This window comes from Quercus lobata, chromosome 7, assembly GCF_001633185.2.
Source record: "Quercus lobata isolate SW786 chromosome 7, ValleyOak3.0 Primary Assembly, whole genome shotgun sequence".
Classification (NCBI taxonomy): domain Eukaryota; kingdom Viridiplantae; phylum Streptophyta; class Magnoliopsida; order Fagales; family Fagaceae; genus Quercus; species Quercus lobata.
The window spans coordinates 16,197,113-16,223,459 of NC_044910.1; the positions used below are offsets into that span (position 1 = coordinate 16,197,113).

At 37.2% G+C, this 26,347-nt stretch overlaps 1 protein-coding gene and 1 pseudogene across 1 annotated transcript in view; one reads left to right on the plus strand and one right to left on the minus strand.

The window, feature by feature from the left end:
- Positions 1-25,029, minus strand: LOC115952247 (annotated as a pseudogene).
- The window catches only part of LOC115951670 (zinc finger BED domain-containing protein DAYSLEEPER-like), a 13,000-nt gene continuing 10,922 nt past the window's right edge, over positions 24,270-26,347 (plus strand). Inside the window, exon 1 of the mRNA XM_031068831.1 lies at positions 24,270-24,463. Within this exon, the coding sequence (XP_030924691.1) occupies positions 24,270-24,463 (194 nt within the window). The remainder of the gene's footprint in view (positions 24,464-26,347) is intronic.

A 26,347-nucleotide genomic window follows, 5' to 3' on the forward strand; every position in this document is an offset into this window, starting at 1 on the left:
TATGATATCTAGATTCTAAAAAGTAAAATAATCTCACATTAGATTCATCTAGCATTTTAAATTTTTGAATGCATAGAGGAAAGAATAGCAGCTCAAGGGTAGACATCTTATGTGGTATGGTCTGGTTCATTGCCATCTTTCACAGTCCATCTATTAACGCGATTACGAGCTATGATTACCTGCAATTATCCACAAAATATAAATAATAATAAAAAATTGGCTAATGTAGTATAGGAAAATAGACCTATTTAAACGACTGAACTAAGCTAAAGAGGGAAACTAAAGCCAATACCTGTTCATCCCAATTGGTTTTGCAGGTCATAATAATAAGTACAACAGTTTGAACAAATGTTCCAAACAACATTCCAATCCAAACACCCTACAAGATAATATCGAGATAAGGGGTTGAGAAAGACAAGATGTTAAAATTTGTAGTTGTACATGTATCCATACAAATCTTCTCTCTACACAAGATTGATTGTAACAATATTATGGGATCTAAATAGATTTACAAAATAAATAATATGAACAAAAAGAACTTGACAAGAAAATAAAGACAAACACACACAAGAGGGAACACAAAAATTTATATGATTAGGTTTTTGGCTTGTCCACGGGTGGTGACTAGGAGGAGATATTTCACTAACAAATATGGATAATACAAATGGTGCAATGTCACTCTCACAAAACCCAAAATCCAAATACACAAAATGCTACTCTTTCTCACAAATACACAATTAACAAAAAGAAAGTTATTTTCCTTCTTTGCAATTACAGTGCAACACCACTTTCTCTTGCTAAATAACAATCTGCATCTAACATATATATAGAGCTATACAAACAAAATTCGGTAACGCGAATTTGTTGTTCATGTGACGGCAGGCATGCATTCAAATTGCTAGCTTGATATTTGCCACCCAGTCTATGTAGGTTGATACAAAAAATGCCATTAATGCTTGATAAAAAATCAAGCCAATCTTTTTTGACTCCTTAGAGCATTCACATTAAGGCTGGTAGGTTTCTCAAAAAAAAAAAAAAAAAACATTAAGGGTGGTATAAATGCTAAAATGCTATTTTTACAACTGAAACAACAAAAATCTAGTCCATCAAATATGCTCTATGCTAAAAAATTTGACATCTTACTACAGTGAGCTCTCATTTGTGAGAGCTCACTATAGCAACATGTTATCATTTTTTTTAATTGATTTTTAATTCTCACTCTCTCTTGTTCTCTCTCACTGAGCTCTCTCCCTCTCACTCTCATTCTCATTCTCTCTCATCTTTCTCAAGCTCAGACTCTCCCTCTCTCTTGTGGACTCAATCTCTCTCCTCCCTTTCCGTGGGTTTTGAACTAGTTTTAAGTGGGTTTTGGTGGTCTGCTTTGTTCCGGTCACAATGCGGTGGTTTATTGGTCCGATTTTTGGGTAGTGGGTCATGGTGATTTAGGTGGTTGGGTTGTGGGTCACGATGCGGTGATTCAATGGTCCAATTTGGTTGTTGGGGTCATGGGTCACAATGGCGCTACTTCGTTAATGATGGTTTGATTTGGGTGCTTCGATGGGGTTGTGGGTCATTGTGGCAATGCTTCGATGTTCTGATTTGGGTCGTGGGTCACAGTGGCAAGTGGATGTGGTTGGTGGGGGTGATGGTGGTTTTGTTTTGTTTTTTGTTTTTTGTTTTTTTGTTTTTGTTTTGTTTTTTGTTTTGTTTTGTTTTTTTTTTTTTTTTCTCTCTATTGTTGTTTGTGGTTGCGAGTGGATGTGGCTGGTAGGGGTGATGGTGGAGAATTTATTTTTTTTCCTTGCTATGGTCTATGGCTGGTGGCAGCAATGGTGGGTTTTTCTTGGTTGTGGCATGGGTGTTAGGCTTTTGGTGGTTGTGGTATGGGTGGTGGGTTTTTGGTGGGTGGTTGGGTTTGTGTGGTGAGTTTGTGGGTGGTGGGGGCATGGTGGTTGTTTTTAATGTTTGAGTTTTGGGCATGGTGGCTATTGGTATTGTGGTGGTTGGCGGTGTTTAGAACTGTTGGGTTGAGACAAAGGGGGAGAGACAGAAGGAGAGAGAGGAAGAATAAAAAATTATTAAAAAAAATATTATTTAAATGAAGTGTTAAAAAAAATAGAAATTTTTATGTTTGATGTATTGTAAAGTGATGTGTTAAATGCTATAAAGTTGGTTTTTTAGATGCTATATGCTAAAATTTTTAAAACCCTTGATGTGAATGCTCTTAGGCTTGTTTTGAAGTCAAGCCACCGACTAGTGGCAGCTCTAGAAATGTTTTCTAAAGTAGACATTAAGAAATTGAAATTATACAAAATCAATCTAATAAAAGAAGAACTTGAATATATCCACATCACAAAATAAATACATTAAATTTTAGAATTTTTTTTTCTACTAACAAAATGAAAAGGAAAAAAATAAACTAATGAGAGATAAAGTGAGAATTGAGAAGGTTGCAATGAGAGTAATAAAGTGAGAGATAGTATAAAATGACGATAAAGAAGAGAAATATGGGAGAGGAGAGAGAGAGAGTGCAACAAATGATACCTACTACAACTACAAGCTAAACCTCTAAGGAGAGCAGAGCTGTTGCGACTACAAAGCTACAATACCTCTCTTGGTATAACTTTTTAGGAAATATGAAATTAGAAATTATTTTGATGGAATGGGTTGAACAAGTTATGAATTTGAATGATTATGGATTTTTGTTGTTGTTGCTGTTGTTTTGAATGAGCTATTTTTTTGAATATTTTGTTTATTTGTTGTTGTTTGTCATAATCTTGTTGTTGTTTGAGCTATTGTGGATCTAATTTTTATTGTTGTTATTTGATTTTTTTTTTTTAAGGGTTAAGAACTATGTTTGGAGGCCAAGATTATTTTTATTGACCCTAAATTCTTGGAATTCTCAAGCCAGGATATTCAATATATTTTTTTTAGAGTAAACAGAATAGATTAGTTTAAAAATAATTATATATACTTTTTTTTTTTTTTTTTTGGTTGGCAAGTCAGGATGTTGATATGAATATATAACTTGAGCTCTATGTAAAGTTGCCCCTGCCATCGACTAACAATTTTTGTAGAAATAATTGAATAATTACATCTTGTTGGGGAAATAAACATCTTGGGGAGTTTTCTTGAGTAATTAATATAACATATAGAAACACACTTTAACCCAAAAGGTCTAAACTCAATAGGTATGTGCTCAATTATGTTATATTAATTACTCATTCTTCTAATCTTTATTTAATATGGGACTTCACTCACACATGTACACCCAACAATCTCCCCCTCATGTGTGAGTTTGTGCCTCTCTGTGGGTTTCAAGACCTCTGCATAGGCAATGAACAAGTTCTACTCGTTCCCCCTTGCCTAATGGTCTTTTTCTTTCACTAGTGCATCATCCATATGCCTTCACGTGTCAACCCCGCACATCTTTTATCCTCCATGGGAATCTTGCACCTCATCGTTGTCTGGCACAATTGGCAATAATACTCTTTTGCCCTGCTCCATTTGTGAAAGGGTTTCAAGTACACGCACCTCGTTCCAGCTTCCAGCTTCCAACTACAAAAGGAACCTTGATAACCTTGCCACCTTTGTCCCACATCACCATGTGCTCTGATACCACTTGTTAGGAAGATAAACAACTTGGGGAGAATCCTTGAGTAATTAATATAACATATAGAGACACTTTAACTCAAAAGGCCTATGTCTAATGGATACGTGCTCCATTATGTTATAATAACTATTCATTCTTCTAATTTTTATTCAATGTGAGACTTTACTCACACATGTACACCCAACACCAACTGAAATTCTGTTCTTGCAATCTTCAGGAACTCAAACAAATAGGTCTAATATAGTACTAATTTGTTGTAAAAAAACGTGTATAAAAAAGGAGAATAAAATGGCAAGAACAACAACACACAAAATTTTGTTTAGAAAAATCTATGCTTGCATTCATGGCAAACGAAAAAAAAAAATCATTAATGATAATAGGAATAAGAATCACGCATAAACTCTCACAAAATTAATAAATATAAACTAATTTATCAAAATCTCAAAGCCACTCCATCAAATCCGTTACGATGTTGCCTCTATATGTAAGGCTTTAACATGTATTCCTTTAGCTGGTAAAAATATCTTCTTTTGTAGAGAAGGATTTGATAAGGAATAAACTTTGTTTCAGTGTTTAAAATCTTAAATGAAATTTAGTGAAACCAGAAAACCTCCTCTTCTTTATTTATAACGGGTTAGAATTAAAACGTGGAAATTAAAGGAGATAAAAATAGCTTACTTTGACTTCCATAACAAAAACAAATCCAAGCACAGCACCAACGGGAATCCCTACTAGGTAATAGGCTGTCAAGTTGACATATGCTACAATGCTCTGCAAGCCAGCACCAATGGCAACTCCTGTCCATGTAACAAGTGAAGTACTATTAAGGTAGGATTAGTATGTACGAAAAGTCATCCAAATAAATAAAGAGAAGTGCTACGTTCACAACATGTTTATAACAAATCATAGGTGGTTAATTGTTAATGGGTGGCAAATGGGCGGGTTGAGTCATAAATGGGTTGGGTGTGTAATTATCTCCATTTATCCATTTATCCATTTATGACTTGTTTATACATAAATTAATTATCCATTACCAACTCAACTCATTTAATTAGTAACCCACTCATTTAACCCAATATGACCCAAATATATCTGAAACTACTTGAATACCCACTTGACCTCCAAAATTGCCAAAATACCCTTAAACACCTAAAATGACGCAAATACCTACACTTCCAAAATTACCAATATACCCTTGGACATTCAAAATTATCCCCAAAATCTCTAAAATGAGCAAAATATCCCTAAAACCTAAAAAAATGACCAAAATACCTCCAAAACCAAAAAAAAGACCAAAATACTTCTGAAACCCAAAAAATGACCAAAATACCCCTGAAACCTAAAAATTGCCAAAATACCCCCCAAAACCAAAAAATGACCAAAATACCCCAAAAACCCAAAAATTACCAAAATACTCCCAAAACCCATAAAATAACCAAAATACCCCCAAAAACCAAAAAATGACCAAAATACCCCCGAAATCTAAAAATTACCAAAATACCCCCAAAACCTAAAAAATGACTAAAATACCATCAAAACCCAAAATTACCAAAATACCCCCCACAACCCAAAAAATGACCAAAATACCCCCGAAATCTAAAAAATTACCAAAATACCCCTGAAACCTAAAAAATGACCAAAATACCCTCAAAACCCAAAAATTACCAAAATACCCACAAAAATAAAAAAAATGACCGAAATACCGCTGAAACAAGAAAAATGACCAAAATACCCCCCCCCCAAAACCCACAAAATGACCAAAATATCCTCGAAATCTAAAAAATTACCAAAATACTTCTGAAACCTAGAAATTTACCAAAATATATAAAAATTATTGAAATACCCCTAAAACCTAAAAGATGACAGAAATGCCCTCATAACCTAAAAAATGACTGAAATACCCTTAGAATCTAAAAAATTATCAAAATAACCCCGAAACCTAAAAAATTACTAAAATCCCCTCAAAACCTATAAAATTACTGAAATACCCTTAGAACCTTTAATTTGTTGAAAATATCCTTGAAACATCCAATATACCCCAAACCTCTATTTTGGTAATTTTAGATGTTTTAAGTGCATTTTGGTCATAAATTAGGTTTCAGGGGTTTTATCGATCATTTTTTTAGGTTTTAGGGTTATTTGGTCCTTTTTTAGGTTTTGGGGTATTTTGATCATATTTTAGATTTCAAGGTATTTTGGTAATTTTTTAGGTTTAGGGTGTATTTTGGTAATTTTTAGGTTTTAGGGAGTATTTCGGTCATTTTTTAGGTTTTTTTTGGGGGGGGTATTTTGGTCATTTTCTTAGGTTTTGGGGTTATTTTGGTCATTTTTTAGGTTTCAAGGTATTTTGGTAATTTTTTAGGTTTCGGGGGTATTTCAGTCATTTTTTAGGTTTTGGGGGTATTTTGGTCCTCTTTTTTAGGTTTTGAGGATATTTTGATAATTTTTAGGTTTTGGGGGGTATTTTGGTCATTTTTTGGATTTAGGGGTATTTTGGTCATTTTCTGGGTTTTGGAGGTATTTTGGTCATTTTTTTGGTTTTGGGGGTATTTTCGTAATTTTTGGGTTTTAAGGGGTATTTTGGTCATTTTTTAGGTTTCGGGGGGGGGGGTTTGTCATTTTTAGGTTTCAGGGGGTGTTTTGGTCATTTTTCAGATTTTGAAAGTATTTTGGTCATTTTTTGGGTTTTTAGGGTATTTTGGTCAATTTTTTAAGGTTTCGAGAGGTATTTTGGTCATTTTTTGGATTTTGGAGGTATTTTGGTCATTTTTTAGAAATTTAGATATTATGTTGTTTATTTAAATTTTAGATGGGTATTAGTGTGTTTATCCATTAAGACCCATATAATTAAATAACCTAATGGGTCTTTACTCATTTAACCCAAATATTTAAATGGGTTGGGTTAAGACTTATCCTAATTAGTTGGGTAATTGGTGGGTTCATGGATATGGATAAAAATTGTCACCCTTAGTTGTTACTAGTTCAAATTTGAATCTAACACTACAATTACTTTTTTACCCCAATAATAATAACCTACCACTTATGATTTGTTGTGAAAATGTTCTAAAAATGTTGTAGACATATTATTTCTCATAAATAAAAAGGTAAATTGCAAATTACACCATTAAAGTTTGGGGGTAATTGGATTTTATACCCTGAAATTTTAGAATTTGGATTTTACATCCTGAAGTCTTACGGGTATTTGGATTTTACACCCTAGCGTTTCAGAACATGAATTTTACCCCTTAAAGTTTAGGATTGTTTTGATTTTATACTCTCAAATTCTGAAACTTTAAGGTGTAAAATACAAGCACTTCAAAATTTTAAGGAGTAAAATTCCAACACTCCTAAAATATATGGGATAAAATCTAAATTCTAAAACGTCATGGTGTAAAATCTAAATATCACCAAATTTCAGGAGGTAAAATCTAAATTCTGAAATTTCAGAATATAAAATCTAATTTCTTTCAAATTTTAAGAGTGTAATTTGCAATTAACCTTAAATAAAATGATCAAGTTTGAGAGACATCAAAGCAAATGTAAAAAGGGTACCGGAGAGCACAGGTTGAATGCTATTCAATAGTACGGAGACAGCCAAGAAAGGTGACATGTTTGCAAATGCTAAAGCCACCTCTTCATTTTCGGTGAATACGTAAGCCACACGTCCTCTGAAGATAAGGAAAAATAAGAAAAGTACGAATCCGATGGTAAATGACGTGAGCCCTGTCATCACGATTGAGAACTTTGCTTGCCTTTGCACTCCCTCTTCCAAGCTCATTTGATAATCGAACACTAAATTTTTAACCAAATATTTGGACAAGTATATGGTCGAAACATTAATTCATAAAATTAATAATCAGTAGAAAAATGCTATATCTATTACAAATATTATTAGTTTACAAACTGATTTAACAATTAACATGATTGATACGCTTCAAAAACATTATAAATTAACATCATAATTACATTTTCTGTGATCGATACCACTAATATGCAAATTAATGTGATTAGTAAGCTTTAACAACATGATATCTGAATGCTGGAATTTTTTTATTTTTAATTAATGATAGGTGGCAAAGATTTATATCATAAACTTTGTAGTATTTCTATTATCACTCATATTTTAATACCTAAAATCTTTTAAAACGATGTTTATTTAGTTCAAACATGATAGTGAATGAACATCCTAACCCCACTTTCCACTCAAAAAGAAAATATCTAATAGATGATGATGATGATGATGCTGAACTTCGCAGAGGTCATGAGAATGATGACAATACCTTGCTGTAGACATGAATCCAAGAGCTATCATCATTTCCCACCCATTGATGCTAAGGCTGTACAAAATCATGTACTCGAATTAGCTACGGGTAGGCATGAAGCAAAATTAACAGAGGCAAATGGATAATTTAGACAAAAAAGAATAGGCAAAAACACTTATTTATTTATTTTTTTGTTGAGAAACAGGCAAAAACACTTATTTGATTCCTATATTTTGGTCTTTTTTTATTTTATTTTTTTAATTTGGTCCTCAAGTTTTAACAGCTTTTATATTGGTTTTATTACTTTTAAACATATAACTTTGATTCATATCGTTATCTCACTTATAAAAAACGTCTACCTGGTTAATGGACTACACTAAAAATTTGAAAGTAACATTTCTTTAAGTAAGATAATGTCAAAGACCAAAATGACAACATGTTTAAAAATATAAGTACCAAAATGAAAGCTAAGAAAACTTGAGGATCAAATTAAAAATATGGTCAAAATATAGGAACATAAATGATGTTTTTACCGAAGGAATATGGAGAAAAATGAGTTGGGAAACATAAAAAAATTAAATACAATAATAATAATAACAACAACAATAAAGAAGACAAAGCGGTTAAAAACTTTTTAAATAAATAAATGGAGGAGAGGAGAGACTGTATGAGAAATACCATATGCTATCGCTCCGAATCAGTAAGGTGGATGGCCTGGCTTCGGTGGGCTATCGAAACGGTTGATGGCCTGCAAGGAAGGAAACGCAATCAAAGAGGAGACCGGAGAAGACCGGTCGAACCCCCTCCGATGGAGAAGTTAGTTTCGTAGAGAAGGAAGTTCCAAGTATTTTGGAAAATTGTCTGAGTGAAAATCTTACCTCTGTCGGGTTCAGACCGGTCCCTTATATAGGAGGCCTGGGACGGTTACTTGTCCAATAACCGTCCCAGGATTTGTGGAAACCAACAACTCCGGAGTTAACTACCTCAACGGATATAAAATTGTGCAACCGCTAATGGAAGTTAATTTATTCGAAGGGTTTGTTGAGATAGTGGTGGGTTTAGTTGAAAGTCTAAGTGTTGAGCTTCCGTCCGTCTAGCGTAGGACGGTTTGGTTCGTCCAAGGATATCTAATGATTGATCATGGACGAACGTAATGGACGATCATGTCTTTCATGGAGGGCAGTATATGGAGTGGTGCTATTATTCATGGACGCTTCTTCTTCTTCTTCTGGATAAACTCTGGGATCGACCTGCGTTGTAGGCTCTGGACGAGCCTTTTGGACGAGCTGGAGATGGAATTATTTTCCGCTTCTCTATCAGTTGCCCCTTTGTTCAAAGGGTCGTCCAGGACATTGTCGTGATTTCAACAAAATTTCGCTTTTACGTACGCCACGTGTCACGAAACCGTTGGTTGGCCAGTCGCGTCGATCTCGTTTCCCAAAGGGATCGCCACGTGTCAATCTCTGAGTGGTGAGTGTCGCTTCGTTGACCCTGTTGCTGGGGCCTATAAATAGCGCATTCTCTTTCATGCCCCTCACTTTTTCCTCATTCTCTCTTCTGCCAACTCGTCCAAGATTCTCGTCTAGCTCTCGTCCTAGTTTCAGCAGGTATTTCCTCTTTCTTTTTTTCTTTTTAGGCTCTCATTTTAAGTCCTCTACATTTCAACCATGCCTTCATCTTCTAGTCTAGAGAGAGAGATAGACGACTACCAGGACGGTTCTTCTGAGAGTGACGGTAGTGTAGATAGTTCGTCCTGTAGTGACTCCTCAGACGAGCATTACTCGTCTGGGGTTCCTGGCATTCCCTTAGAGGAATTTCAGGAACAACGACGTAGGGCGGCTTCTGGATCTGGGGCTAGCTCGTCCAGACAGCCATAAAGTCCCCCTCAAGACGAGGAAGAGGACGAAGATGTAATATATAGTTGTGCCCCAGAGGTAGCATCCACCTTAGACGGTGCTAAGTTAAAAACTCTTGTAGATAGATACCAAATCCCTAAAGAGCTTAACCCTCGTCTACCCCAGCCTGGAGAATGGTGTTGTTCCCCTTCCTCTGGCTTAGGGGTATACGCTTCTTACCTATTAGCTGGCCTTAGGTTTCCCTTAAACTCTTTCTGCAGAGACCTCTTCCAAAGGTTGGGTATTGGGCCAAACCAGCTCAACCCCAATGGTTGGAGGACGATAGTTGCCATGCAAGTATTATGGCGTGAGGCATTGGAAGGGAACCGTCCAATTACAGTGGACGAGTTCCTTTACTGTTATAAGCCCTCAGAGATCAAAAAATCTGCTGGGTTCTACCAGTTCTCGTCCAGAGGTTCATATTACAGTTTAATAACGGGCCGTAGTTCGTCTGACCGGCTTTGGAAAAAAGAATTTTTTATTATTTCTGGAAATTGGGCTGGGGACCCAGCTGATGTGGGTATTCCCCTCTTCCCTCCTTTTACCAGCCCTCTAGGTCGTCTTCGTCCTAAGGGTATGTTTTTCTTTCCATTTTATCTTGTTTGTCCTTCAAAAATTTTTATCTGTCACTCGTCTAACCCTTTATCTTGGTGATGCAGCTGTCGTTCGTCCACGTTTGGATAAGTTTTTCTTGGATCAGATAGAAGTGGTTCGCACTTTTCCAGGAAGGACTTTCCACGACTTGCTTACTTTTACTCGTCTAGCAACTTGGGGACTCGGTCCAACTCCTACTGCTGAGAACTTAAGTCACGAGGAGCTCACTCGTCGAAGTAAGTGATCGTCCACTGTTTCAGCTCTCCTTTCCCCTCTTTTTTTTTTATCTTATTATATATGTTTTTTTTTTATATTAAATTTCCTCATCATAGGAATAAGCACGATGAGGGAAAACAAAGAGAGAACAGTGGCTAGCGGGGACGAGGATGTTGCTGCCCCTACTGCTAAAGTGGCTTCCGTCCAGGCTGGGAAGAGGAAGTCTAAATCAATCTCGAGTACTGTGGATCTGGACGACCTCCCCAGTCGTCGTGGCCACAAAAAACAAAAACCAAGGACTTCCCTTCCAAAGGTTCCCAAGTTTGTTCCACCAACAGTGAACTTGGACGAGCCTGTGGTGGACGTGGAGCCCGTCCAAACGGTTCATCCTGTTCCGTCTGATCCTCCCCCTGCTCCTAAAACTTCTCACAAGCCTGACCCGTCTGAGTCCTCTGATCGTCCCTCTAATTTGGTTCTGGACGAGGGTTATGCATGGAGGACGTTCAAAGGGATCGTCACTGATCATGAGGTTAACGAATGTTACAACATGTCAGTGAAGAAGTTTGAGCGTTCTGGCATCCATGACCTTTTCAAGGTAAGTTTCTTCCTCGTCCTTGTGTGTAGACATTTAATTTTGAATGAAATGTCTAACTCCTTTTCGTCCAAATGCAGGCTATGTCAAAGTTTTATACAGCGACCTGCCAGGCCAAGGAGCTTGCTTCAGAGGCCAAGACAGCCAAGGATAAGGCTAAGGAGCTGGGCCATGAGGTTTTGCTCAAGAAGGGGGAGGTCATTAGGTTGACAGAGGATTTTAATCGTCTGCTGGGAAGCGAGACGAAGTTGAAGAACGAAGTGGAGGAGCTCAAAGCTGACAACTTAGAGAAGGATACCCGCATCGTCCATCTCAAGGGACAAGTTTCAGAGCTTACCTCGTCCTTGGAGAAGGCACGTGAGGAAGCAGTTGCTGCCTTTAAGAAGTCTGACGAGTATAAGAATCGTCTAGACAGTCATTATGCAGTTGGGTATGAAGACTTCCGTGCTGATGCCAAAGAGGCGTATCCTGATTTGGACTTCAACTCGTTCAAGCTTCCTCTTGCTACAGAGAGTTCTGTGTTGCAGACGAGTTCCGAGGACGTCAACATCATGGACGATGCTAACACTGAAGTCATTCAGGACGACCTCAAGACGAGCTTGCCCAAGTGAAATCTATTTCCTTAGAAAATTTACTTTTATTTGCCTTTTCATAGAAGTGCCTGTTGTTTTAGGCTTTTTACTTCTTTTTCTTTTTTAAAGTTCATGCAAGTACAATCATCTCGTCTAGGATTATGGACGAGTTTTATATACATTTTCATATTCAAAACTAAAGGGGTTTTTGGACGTTGGTCGTCCACCCTTTGAATTTCATGAAAGAAATGAATACTTCTATTTTTACTTCCATTGTGTTTGAATATACATGTTTCCTGCTTTATGTATGAAATTTTTATTTTCATATCAGCAGTGTGGTTCATCCATCTAGGAATTCAGTTCACCTCGTCTTGGGCATGTGGGTGAATTTTATTACATCACCAAGATAAAGTAAATTGATTCCTTTTGGCTAAATTTTTCATCATTCCAAAATTATGGACGATCATTTTGTCATCCTTGATGATTAGACTTTTTAGCATTTTCTCGTCCAGTGTAATGGATTGTTAAGCTAGTTTTGAAGTCTTTGCTCGTCCGTGTCTCGGACGAACACTTTTGGGAATTTACCTCGTCTTGAGGTCTAGACGAGTATGCCCTTTTCATCTCGTCCCATGTTCTGGACGGATGAAACTTTGCTTTATTTTTAGCTTGGGTTTCATCTCGTCCTATGTTCTGGACGGATGGACCTTAGTTTCATTTTCAGGCTAGGTTTCATCTCGTCCTATGTTCTAGACGGATGGACCTTAGATTAATTTTCAGTTTAGGTTTCATCTCGTCCAGGATTATGGACGGATGTAACTTAGCTTAATTTTCAGTTTAGGTTTCATCTCGTCCAGGATTATGGACGGATGTACCTTTTCATCTTTCCTTTGGAGGAAGGCTTATGGACGATATATCCTTGCGTCCAAGGATTTCATTCGTCCATGCTTGCTTTCTTTTTGCGGATCAATCTGAATGAACATTTAAGGATTCCAATAATATACTTGAAAACAATATATATATATATATATTTGAAAATCCAAACTTATGTAAACATTTGTCCACAGGCATGGCACATACTTATGAGCTAGTGCCTTATTGAATTAAAAATACAAACCAACTCATCCATGAATAGCACAAAAGTGAAAACACTAATGTACTTTCTAGGGGATTATTAGAATACTTAAAAACACTTGATAGTAGTAAACACTTATGCTCGTCCAGATATCTCGTCCAAGGACACTGGTGAAGAGTCAGCATTTATTGATGGTACTTCCTGAGGTGCTCAACATTCCAAGGGTGTTCTAGCCTCCGCCCATCCAAAGCTTCCAAATAGTAGGATCCTTGCCTTTTGCAGTTGATAACCCTATAAGGTCCTTCCCAATTTGGGCCAAGTTTCCCGTAGGCCGGGTTTCTTGTTGCCAAGGTAACCCTCTTCAAGACGAGATCCCCGATGTTGAAACGCCTAGGCTTCACCATAGCGTCATATTGTCTTGCCATGAGATTTTTGTACCTTACTGTCCTCTGTTCTGCATCCATCCTGACCTCGTCCATAAGGTCAAGGTTAAGACGGAGCTGTTCCTCGTTTTCTTCAGTTTGATACTTCCTGACCCTGTGGCTCGTCATGTGTACTTCTGCTGGTATAACTGCCTCGCTTCCGTAGGCTAGTTTAAAAGGAGTTTCTCCTGTTGGAGTTCTCACTGTCGTTCTATAAGCCAATAAAACACCTGGTAATTCATCCGGCCATATTCCATTTGCCCCTTCGAGTCGAGTCTTGATGATCTTAAGCAAGGATCGGTTCGCTACTTCTGCTTGGCCATTGGCCTGTGGGTGGGAGGGTGAGGAGTAATGGTTCTTCATTCCAAGCTGTTCACAAAATTCCCTGAAAGGTGTGTTGTCAAACTGTCGTCCATTGTCAGACACTAGTACTCTAGGTACTCCGAATCTGCATACAATGTTCTTCCAGACGAAGTTTTTGACATTCTGCTGCGTAATTTTGGCTAAGGGTTCGGCTTCCACCCATTTTGTGAAGTAATCTATTCCCACCACCAGAAACTTCATTTGCTGAGTTCCAGTCGGAAAGGGCCCCAAAATGTCTAGTCCCCATTGCGCGAAAGGCCAAGGGGCCATCATTGGCGTGAGATATTCTGCTGGTTGTCTGGGAATATTGCTAAAGCGTTGACATTGATCACATACTTTGACATATGCTTTAGCATCAGCTTGGATGGTTGGCCAATAGAATCCGCTACGGATGACTTTATGGACGAGTGATCTGGCTCCCGAATGGTTCCCGCATGCTCCTTCGTGAACCTCTCTCAACATGTAATTTGCTTCGTCCGGAGCCAAACATCTTAAGAGAGGCTGGGAAAAACCTCTCTTGTATAACACCTCGTCCATAAGCACATACCTGGCTGACTTGACTTTGAGCTTCCTTGCTTCGTCCTTCTCTTCTGGAAGCCTTCCATCCTTTAAGTAGGACACTATTGGGGTCATACAATTTCCTTCTCCCTCTATCTGCATCAGTTCTGGAAGGTCTATACTTGGCATGTAGTGTACACTATCTATATCGTCCAACGCCTCATTCGTAGATGCTTCCTTCGCCAGAGTATCTGCCTCCACATTCTCTTCCCTTGGGATTTGAACAAAATCTGCTTTTTTGAATTTCTTCACAAGGCGTACTACCTTCCTTATATACTTCTTCATTCTGTCTTCCTTGGCTTCATATGTTCCATTGATTTGGCCTATGACCAGTTGAGAGTCTCCCATGACAAGTATTGCGTCTGCTTCTACAGATTTGGCCAGTTCCAACCCCTTTAAAAGGGCTTCATACTCCACTTCATTGTTAGTAGTCTGGTATTGCAGACGGGCCTTGTATTTCAATTTGTCCCCTTCCGGCGACTGCAAAACAACTCCTATTCCTCCAGCATATAATGTAGATGATCCATCTACATGGACGACTCATTTGTTGTACTCTCCTTCCCCCAGGTCTTCGTAACTTGGAGTGAACTCTGCGATGAAATCTGCTAGGGTTTGAGCCTTTATTGCATTTCTCGGTTGGTACCGAATGTCGAATTCGCTAAGTTCAACTGCCTACTGAATCAGTCGTCCTGCGGCTTCCAGCTTGTTCATTGCCTTCTTAAGCGGATGGTCCGTCATGACATTGATGACATGAACTTGGAAGTAATGTCTCAACTTCCTAGAAGCCGTTATCAGTGCAAAAGCCAATTTCTCCATGAGCGGATATCTTCCCTCTGCTCCTCTGAGTGCCCAGCTAGTGTAATACACCGGTTTTTGTATTTTCCCCTCTTCTCTGATTAAAGCTGAACTTACGGCGTGTGGAGACACCGCTAAGTATAAGTACAGTTCTTCTCCTTGCACGGATGGACTTAATAATGGGGCAGTTGTGAGATAGTCCTTCAGGTCTTGGAAGGCCCTTTGGCATTCGTCCGTCCACTCAAATGCCTTCCTGAGGACTTTAAAGAAAGGTAAACACTTATCTGTGGCTTTCGAAATAAACCTGTTCAAGGCGGCAACTCGTCCTGTGAGGGATTGGACTTCTTTGATATTCTTCGGTGGCTCCATGTTCAATATAGCCTGGATCTTGTCCGGATTTGCCTCAATTCCTCTTTGCGAGACCATGAACCCCAGAAACTTTCCCGACGATACTCCGAATGCACACTTGCTTGGGTTCAACTTCATCTTATATCGCCGAAGTGTTTCAAAGGTTTCCTGTAGGTCGTCTAGATGGCTTCCCTCATCTATGCTCTTCACAAGCATGTCGTCGACATAAACCTCCACATTCCGTCCTATTTGTGGACGAAACATATGATTCACTAACCTTTGATAAGTTGCCCCTGCGTTCTTCAAGCCGAAGGGCATCACTTTGTAGCAAAACAAGCCTTGGCTGGTAATGAAGGAAGTTTTTTCCTGATCGGCTTCATCCATCTTGATCTGATTATATCCTGAGAAGGCATCCATGAAGCTCAGCAACTGATGGCCAGCAGTAGAGTCCACCAATTGATCAATGCGTGGTAGAGGATAACTATCCTTGGGACATGATTTGTTCAAGTCAGTGAAGTCTACACACATTCTCCACTTTCCATTAGCTTTCTTCACCATCACCACATTGGCTAACCAATCCGGGTAATAGACTTCCTTAATGAACTTTGCCGTGGTCAGTTTTTGAACCTCTTCCTTGATTGCCTTGTCCCTCTCGGGAGCGAATACCCTCTTCTTCTGACGGATAGGCTTAAAAAAGGGGTATACATTCAATCGATGAGTGATCACACTTGGGTCGATTCCTGGCATGTCGTCATGACTCCATGCAAAAACGTTGATACTTTTTCTCAAGAACTGGATGAGGTCTTCTCTTGCCTTCTCCTTCATACCTGTTCCGATTCTGGTAAATTTCTCAGGATCATCTTCTTGCAAAAGAACATCTTCCAACACTTCCGTGGGCTCTGCAATAACTCTTCTTTCCTCGATGCTCATTGTCTGCACCTGTTCGTCCAAAGCCATCATGGCTAAGTAGCATTCTCTAGCTGCCAACTGATCTCCTTGTGCTTGTCCTATCCCGTACTCCGTAGGGAATTTGACTGATAGATGGTAGGTCGAGGTTATCGCCTTCCAACTATTAAGAGTGGGTCTTCCAATGATGGCATTGTATGAAGAAGTACAGTCTACCACGAGGAAATTGACTTCCTTGGTTATTTGTTGCGGGTATGACCCTACCACAACTGGTAATGTAATGGTACCCACGGGCTGCACCTTCATTCCTCCAAATCCTATCAGAGGCGAGCATACTGGTTGTATAATCTGCAATGAGCAGTGTAATGACGATCGCATCGTCATGCGGGTGATGGATCCTCTCAGCATCTTCATCGGTGAAGGAAATTGTTGGCTCGTCCATTGATCTCGTCCTTGGTGTTCGTCCAGAGAGCTGGACATTTTGTACCGCTTTGAGATACGTCTTCTTCGACTTGGAAGATTGCCCCATCGGGTTCCCTCCAACGATAATCCTTATCTCTCCAAGTGGGGGCCGGGATGATTCCTCCATTTTGCCTTTCAGCTTCTCATCTGTACGATCCTTTCCAACGAAGTGCTTCAACTTTTCTTGCCTGATAAGATTCTCAATTTGCTGTTTTAGGTCATAACACTCATCTGTGTCATGCCCATGGTCCCTGTGAAAGCGACAATATTTGTTCTTATTGCGCTTGTTGGGATCCCCTTTCATCTTCTCTGGCCATTTTAAAGAAGGATCGTCTTTGATTTGCATGAGCACCTGATTAAATGGAGCGTTCAGGGGCGTATAGTTCTGGCTTCTTCCCAAGGGACCTGTCTTCCTGCCATCTCGTTCCTTCCTATCTTCCGTCCGTCCCTTCTTTGGACGAGGGGCTTGTTCTGAGTGTCGAGCTGGGTGCGCTTCCATCCTCTCAGCTCTTTTCCTCTTCTTGGCTATGATTGCATCTTCTGCATTCATGAAGTTCTGAGCCGAATGGACGAGCTCGGCCATGGTTTGAGGCTCCTTCTCGTATAGCTTGTGGATAAATAAATCCGAATTAATCCCGTTGTGGAAGGCTGCTAGTAGAAGCTTGCCGTCCACCTCGTCCACACTAAGGGCTTCTCTGTTGAAGCGAGTGATGAATGACCGCAGGCTTTCGTTCTCCCCTTGTTCTGTGGTCAGTAAGTTGGACGAAGAGCGCTTGTGCCTCTGTCCCCCGATGAAATTGTTAACAAACAATTTGCTTAACTCTTCGAAAGAACTTACGGAACTTGGGGGGATTTTACTGAACCAAACTCGTGCCGGGCCTTTAAGGGTAGTAGGGAAGGCTCGACACATGATTTCATTAGGGACCCCTTGAAGATGCATTGTTGTCTTGAATGTTGCAATGTGATCGAAGGGGTCACGTGTCCCATCATACGAGTCCAGGGAAGGTAGTTTGAACTTTGATGGTAGAGGGTGGTCATTGATGGAAGCCGTAAAAGGAGAATCAGTCCTGTGGACCAAATCCTCTATAGGATTCGTTCTCCTCATGTTCTCCTTCATCTCCTCCATGACTTTCTTCATTTGGTCCATCTCCTCTTTTAAGTGTGGCACTGTCCGTGAGGTGGTGCCTCTAAACTGACTTCCAATCTCAGTATTCTGTGTGTCACCATGGCCTTGTGTCTGCCCTGCGTGTTCCTCACGTGTCTGTCTTCTCTGAGTGATCTCCATCCTTAACTCCTGGTTTTGGCGAGTCAATTCTGCCATTGCAGCCGCCATGGATTGCATATTCTGAACGGATGACATCTGCATGACTGGTGCAGATTGGCGATCACGCTGGGGATCACTTGAAGCGCCTCTGCTTCCCTGACGGCCAGGGCTAGTAGCCCCCGACCTGGTCCTGACCATCCTAACCCTTTGTCGCGGAAAAGAAAGTCGCAAAACAACCTTCGCTCCCCACAGATGGCGCCAACTGATATCGCTCCGAATCAGTAAGGTGGATGGCCTGGCTTCGGTGGGCTATCGAAACGGTTGATGGCCTGCAAGGAAGGAAACGCAATCAAAGAGGAGACCGGAGAAGACCGGTCGAACCCCTTCCGATGGAGAAGTTAGTTTCGTAGAGAAGGAAGTTCCAAGTATTTTGGAAAATTGTCTGAGTGAAAATCTTACCTCTGTCGAGTTCAGACCGGCCCTTATATAGGGAGCCTGGGACGGTTACTTGTCCAATAACCGTCCCAGGATTTGTGGAAACCAACAACTCCGGAGTTAACTACCTCAACGGATATAAAATTGTAACCGCTAATGGAAGTTAACTTATTCGAAGGGTTTGTTTGAGATAGTTGTGGGTTTAGTCGAAAGTCTAAGTGTTGAACTTCCGTCCGTCTGGCGTAGGACGGTTTAGTCGTCCAAGGATATCTAACGATTGTTCATGGACGAACCTAATGGACGATCATGTCTTTCATGGAGGACAGTTTATGGAGTGGTGCTATTATTCATGGACGTTTCTTCTTCTTCTGGATAAACACTGGGATCAACCTGCGTTGTAGGCTCTGGACGAGCCGTTTGGACGAGCTGGAGATGGATTATTTTCCGCTTCTCTATCACCATATACTTAAAGCATCAATGGAGACCTCGGCATTTTTCAGGTATCCTGCTATAAGAAGCAAAACTGCGTTGTACCAAACCTCCACACTGTCATGATAAATACATTTATTTACTAAATAGTTCTATATATATAGGGGGTTTGACTTACTTTGAATACTTTTTTAATTAGAATCTTTTTTTTATTTTAATGAGAAACTGCCACATCATCCGCTAATTAAATAAAATGTGGAGATTAAAACTTACTATCACTTGTATTGTGTATTTTAAACAAAAGGAAACTTCCAATTAAAAAAGTATTGGAAGTAAGCCTAACTCATATATATATATATATATATATATATATATATACTCCCCTTACGTGTGAAAATGTCCTAAATTTCATAAGTTTATTAAGAGATTGTTACCATGGTTTTGTAAAGGCTACTAAGTTTTAAAGTTCAAAAAAATAAAATATGAAATTGAAGTTCAGATGATAAAGAGCTACCATCTAAAGCGCTATAGGTTGAAACTCTTTAAAAAATAAAATAAAATATGAAATTGAAAACTTATTTAGTTGAAACTGAAAACTTTTTGCTGAAAGTGTAAAAAAAAGAAGAAGTTAAAATTTAGCTAAATAATACAATAAGACTTATTAATAGTATCAAAAAGTGCAATAAGACTCATAAATAATACCAAAAAGAAGTTAAAAACTCAAATAAGCTGAAATTTTATCACATCCCAAACAAACTCGAAGTTTGCTTATTGCACTGGAATATAAAAAAAGTTTCTCTCATTAAATAATCATTTACATTTCAACAGATTAATAAAGGATTGCTCATAATTAATAAAGAATCGCAATGAGGAGTCAAAGGTTATACAATGCCTCTGTCGGATTGAACCCGAAGGTAGACAAACTGGAAAGGCCTAACTTCAACCTCAGAGGTTGGCCAAACCAAATTGATTTTAGTCTCTAGCTAGAACCTTATGATACTGATTATGTCGTAAGAGAGACACAAATGAATTTGTGGAAACCACTAAGGAAGAAGGGCCTCGGCGTAAAGGGCCATCAGAGCATGATATTATTGGTCAATTATGCAAAAAGATGCATTAGACTATGTTCAAGAATATTGTGATCAGTGTCAATGATTCTTAAGCATGCAAAGACTACTATTAGAAGAATTAAAACCTATGATAAGAGCCTAGCCATTTGCCCAATACGGACCTGATGTAACTCACTCATCCTTGCAAAGAGACAATTGACTCATTCACGAAAATGGGTAGAGGAAAAACCTTAAGCAATCATAATGGTGAAAAATTTCAAGGATTTCATTATTTCATTTTCATATGCCCTTACAATGCCTTCACAATCCAAATTTACTTATAAATATACTCAATCCGAAGTATCACACCTATGAACTTGAACAAACAACTAAGAATATTTCTCTTTTAAGATCACTCTATCACAGATCTGTCGCTTCTATTTTTCTAATGAAATATATATATATATATATATATATTAATATTTGATGATCATGTCTAGGACTTGTGTTCATGCCTACACACATGCTTCCTAGGTTTTTCAACAACCAAAGAACAAGTGAAGCAGACAGCTTGAACATAGAAAATAATAACAATATTTTTTTTTTTTGAAAAAAAAAAAACTGTTAAACAAAGAACCTATTTTAAAATGACCATTGTTACGTAATTTTTAGACCATATACTATCTCGTATTTATTTTGGCGTACTCTTAAAATATACAGTATTATTCTAAATTCCAATTTCAGGTATATCAACCTACTCACTAATTAACAGAAAGTCTTACCATAACATTACACCTGATGATAAAGAAAGCTTCATAACAGCCCATAGATCTTGGAAAGCCAATAATGAGAAACCCTTCCATGTTTCCCGGCAACCTCCACACATGATAAACATAAGCTGACCGATATTGGGAATCCAAAATGCCAAAACTGTGGACAACATTGCACCAGGAACCCCAAAATTATATTTCACAGTTAAAAGCCATGAAAGGAGGACGTGGATTAGAATGGCTAAAGCTGCGAAGTAAGTAATGAGCATGTTCTTGCTCTGTGATTGCAAGTACATTTGACTTGAATAAGATATCACCAAGGCAAACATTGCTCCAATTATCCAGTGAGCAACCTCTCCTCCAACTTTTGCAACATCTTCATCTTGGCCTAAAACCTCTAGAATTTGGGTTGCGAATATAAATATAGGAAGAAGAATTATTGATGCCAAAAACATAACAATCCATGATCTTTGAAGATATACACCAAGCATGTGGTATTTTCTTGCACCGTATGCTTGCCCACAGAGAGTTTGCAATGCCGTAGCCATGCCTAACTGCACTTCCAAATTCAGAAACATGATTTAAATCTCAAAATACAAGTTCTATTCTGCCAAATGAATTTCCACTGAATATGACTTCTTATAATCAATTTTATTTTTTTAATTTAAAAAAATGATTATAATCATCAAAAATAGAACTCATCTTATGGGCTATCATTGTACTAGCAAATCAAAAAAGATGAAGAAAGAAAACACAAAGGACTCATCTTATTCAAGTCAATAGTTACTTGAAAATTTGAAATTCAAACTCTTTTGGAAATCAATTAATAATTCTTATATAAGGAAAATCTTCACAAAATAAAATCCTTCCAAGACTTAAAAGGTAATTGGGCTTGGAAAGCTAATTTGGGTTTCGACTCATTTCCATAACTCAATTAAAACGTAATTGAAGAAAGAAGGGACATTGTATTAAAAGAATAAAGATGATTAAGATAATTAATTTGAATTTAAATGATAACATGACAGTCAAGTTAATTCAAACTTAATTAATTGAATCTAACTAATCTCTAAAGCTTGCAAGACAACTAATGATGCATCAAGATCATCTAAGTCTAATTAAGGAAAGACACTTAAGAGCTAATGAAGTCTCAACTTCAATTAATGTTTCTCCTTCATAAAACTCAATTATTCATCTGTAATAAAGCCCTTAATCTTGGTATCCACATGCACATGCATGATTGGATAGACACTTACACACACTTAGATGTTGATGGTGTAATGCTCTTCATGTTTACAGGTTGTGTGACTGAGTGTGATTCCATGATGATATGCTTGTCTTCCCACACACTTATTTGATAACATGTTTTTTATACTTTCTCTTGGTTGATTCATATAACCCGTAAACTAATCCTTAGGCTGTAAACATGAACGCACATCCATTTGAGCTTTTTGGATATCTCTCATCCGATCCAATTAAGTAACGATATATGAAGGCTAGATACAGTTAGGCAGGCTTAGGATGACTAATATCTTCCCATCTTGCACAACTCCGGACCTAGTATAGTAGGTAGATCCCTTCGTGGAGTTATGTTAAGTTCATCTACAAAGGTTGTAGATTTTAAACTTCTCTTTATCATAGTGAATTGCTTGTTGAGGACATTTTTTCCTAGTGATTTTTACTTTGAGACAAGTTGTTCTATTGGTTTTCTGCTACTTTTATTTTTGCACAATAATGGTGGTGTCAATTCCTATAGTCAATGTGTAAATGAACTTTCACAATATATAATTTGGACTCAGTATTTAGTTTTTTATTTTTTATTTTTTATTGTTCAATATTTTATGCAAAAAAGGTTTCTGGATTTTTGTTCCAAAGAGTGGAGCTATTGAGGTTAATTTTGAATTTATTTGGTGTAAAAATTCTTTGAAGATGAGTGCTAGTCTCTAAGAATTAAGAAGGCCTTTGACTTATTCGTTACTTAAAAAAAAAAAAAAAAACCACCTAGTTAGCTTATTCATTGGGTTGGGGGCGTGAAAGGTTACATATTAGTACATTTGACTTGAGTAAACTTTAAAAATACGCATAGTGTTCATACCAGTTTGGTATATACTAAAGCTATTTCATGAGTTTCTGAAAGAGTAATGCCTAAACGTACCAGGATAACAATTGCAAATGACAAAAACACGGTATAAATGAAAGAGTAGGCAGCTAATTCTGTAGACCCAATGTGCCCAACAAAGGCTTGAGTGATGACATTGATCCCAAAGGTGGAGGCTCTGGTGAATATAGCAGGAACAGCTACAACCCACATCTTCTTCATCTCGCTCCATACCTTGTCCTTGAGTGGCACTTGATCAACAACACTGATTTCTCCTGCAGCATCAACTTCTCTAAGAAGCTTTTGGTTCATATCTTCCTCCATTTCCACAGTATCAATACCTTCTATTAGCTGTCCTATGAGGATAAAATGATTAATAGATTTTCTTACAATCTCTCTTATGCATATCTTGGTGCCAAAATTCAATTTTTTAAAATAATGGGATACATTAAGATACCAAAATATAAAAGAAATTAAAGAACACAGAAGATTAAACTTAGTGAAGTCTTTCTCAAAAAAAAAAAAAAAAAAAAAAACCTTAGTGAAATCATACTTACAATCCTACACCCATAACGCCCTAAACAATTAAATATCTTTATTGACTATAATACAACATATCACTATCTAATAAAGCGTTTTTCACAAACGCAGCAAGCCAAACACTGCAAAAGTCCACTCTCTTTTTTTTGGTAGCGAACCCATTAAAAGTTAAACCCATTATATACGTGATATTTTAAAAACATGCTCTAGTGAAATTCATCTTTTTGCGTTTGGATATTTAAACCGGTATATTTCAGACAGTACTATATTTTAATTGATGATAAGTTCGCTGAAAACTCTAGCATTTTGGCATCGGTCAATTTTTTTTTATTTGTTTATTTACCTTTTGTGGATTATTACAGTTTTGAATTTTTTTTATGAAAATAATTAATATCTTTTAATTTTCCTCATCTGAATTATACCTTATAAATCAGATTATTGGTTTATGTATAGCGTTTTAAAATTCTCTCTTTTTTTAAAAAAAAAATTAATAAAAATGAAATCATGCAAACTCAATAGCAAGATAATAAGCTAGGGAAATTATTGTTTCACGTACACTCGTTGAAATTAATTGTTTCTAAAATACCAAAAAATAAAATTGGCTATACACTACTTAACATGACCTACCACTAAGATTGTCAAATATGTGGGTTTGGATAGGTTTGGGATGGGCATAATTAGACTGGGTATATAAAACTCATTCACCCATTAAAACTCATTTAACTAATTGCTTCTAATCCAAACTCAACCAACCCAATTATAATGGATAAACCACCCACCCAATTACCCAATTATCAAAATTACCAAAATGCCTATAAATACAGTAACATCTCAACAACAGGAAAATAGAGGAATAAGATAAGAAACTAAGTGGTCCATCGTTTAGTTGCCGAGAAAATTTAGAAAAATAGGGAATGAATTTTGAAAATTGGATTCCAATTATTTACAAACCGAAAAGCAACACTAAAAAAAAAAAAAAAAAAAAAAAAAGTTGGTTTCGGTTTGTTTCGTTTCACAATGGCAACTCCTCCAATCAAATTGAAGCAATCCCAAACCAACGCGACGGCGCACACTCTAACAGCAGTGTCGTCTTCTTTCGCTTCACACGACACTGCACGGCTACTCGTCCGCGAAACGCTGCATATAAGCACCAATCTCGCTTCTTCACCTTCGATTCCGGCTAAGCCACCGCTTTCTCTGGCCGATTCGCCGTAGAGTCGGAGTTTGAATCAGCGAAGGCTAGGGCTGGTGGAGGAAGAGTATGTGAATTCGAGCTTGAAGCTGATTTGCTACGAGGAAATCAACAGTCGCAAATGGAACTACGTAGCTGAAAAAGACGTGCTTTTTAGAATCAAGCAAGATTACTACCATTTTCTATGCTAGGAGCACCTTTATTTGAATCCTTGCCACTTAGAGCAGTAAAGTGTGTTTTCTTTTTCTTTTTCTTTTTTTGTCCAAACAACAATGAAGTGAGTTTAACTTTCAAGTGAGAAAAATAGAAAGATAATGCAACATTAATTGTTAACTAAAAAAAACAGGAGAAAGATATTAGATAATTTTTTTTAATAATTGAAAATATTTAGCTTACCTTAGCCTTGTAATTGATTCTAAAAATGAAAGAATTTCAATTCGAATCCCTGTGCAGTTGCTTGAGTTGCTGCAACCTGAGAGAGAGAGAGAGAGAGAGAGATGAGACATGATTGGAAGAAACATTTATCAACCGACAGCCTTACAAATCACAACATTGAACAGTATTATTCATTTATTGAGGAGAGAGAAAGTGTGGAATCTTTTTTTGCGTGCAAAAAAGTGTGAAATCTTATTTGTTTTTCTTTAGTCCGAAGAATTTAGGAATGTATGATACATGCACTTAAAAGTATATATTCTGTTATTTGAAAATATGTATAGAAATACATGTGGATAAAAAATGTATGAAAATATGTGTAATATTGTTTAAAAACTAAAAATATGTGTTTAAATAGGTGTTTCAAACACGGACTCACTAATTTTATTTCCCAACGCTAACCACAAATCTTGATTTAGGGACGGCCATATCCTTTGTTTGTCACTACTATGCTTACACGTTGATCCTAAGTGATTGGTAGCTAATTTAGGCAGGTATTTTTAATGGATCATGCTAACGAGTATCCTTAGGGCACTGATTAAGAATTCAGTTAAAGAAAGTTTTTATGAAAAAAGAAAAAAAAGCAATTAATATTTTGACAGCTTTTTTCATTTCCTATAAAAATGATGTCAAAACTTTCTTTAATTGGATTCTTAACTAGTGCCCTAAGTGCACTCATTACCATTTCTCATTTTTAATTAAGATATTTAAACTTGGATCATACTAATAAATGTGCTTAAGACATTGGTTAATAATTTATTTTAAAAAAGTTTTGATACTATTTTTATGAAAAATGAAAAAAAGTTGTCAAAATATTAATTTTTTTATAAAAATTTTCTTTAAATAAAGTATTAACCAATAATCTAAAAGAATTCGTTAACATTTTTCTTTAAAATTTAAAGACCCTCTCTCTTATATAAATATCAAATTTTATAAATAAATAAAAAACGTTAATAAGTAATAATTTGACTCTTTTTATGTGTTGAGATAGTTAGAAATGCTAATAAGTAACGTTGACTCCACAACTCAAATTCATCTTCCCTCAACTCTTATGTGCTTTGTGTACGAGGGAGTATCAATTGTGTTATATGCCTTTTGCCATCATTTGAAGTTCTTGATCTATATATACTATAAAATTAAAGTTTATAAAATTAAAGTTTTTAATCAATAAGGGGCTGTTTGATAGATAATTTAAAAAACATATTTTTACATACTTTTTCACATATACATATTTTTAAAAAAATTGAAAACTATTATTTAGACGCACGTACTAAACAAACTCTAAATGACTTTTTTTTTTTAAGGCTCTCACATTCTTACCCATCAGCGTTTAAAAAAAAAAAATCAATTTCTAACTCGATATTTCCTTAGTCTAAAATCCGACCTCTCTCCTCTACCCTTCTCCTTCCCCCAACACAAGATCATAAGAAAATTTTGTAGAGTACCACTGTAAGTCTACATGAAAGTAAAA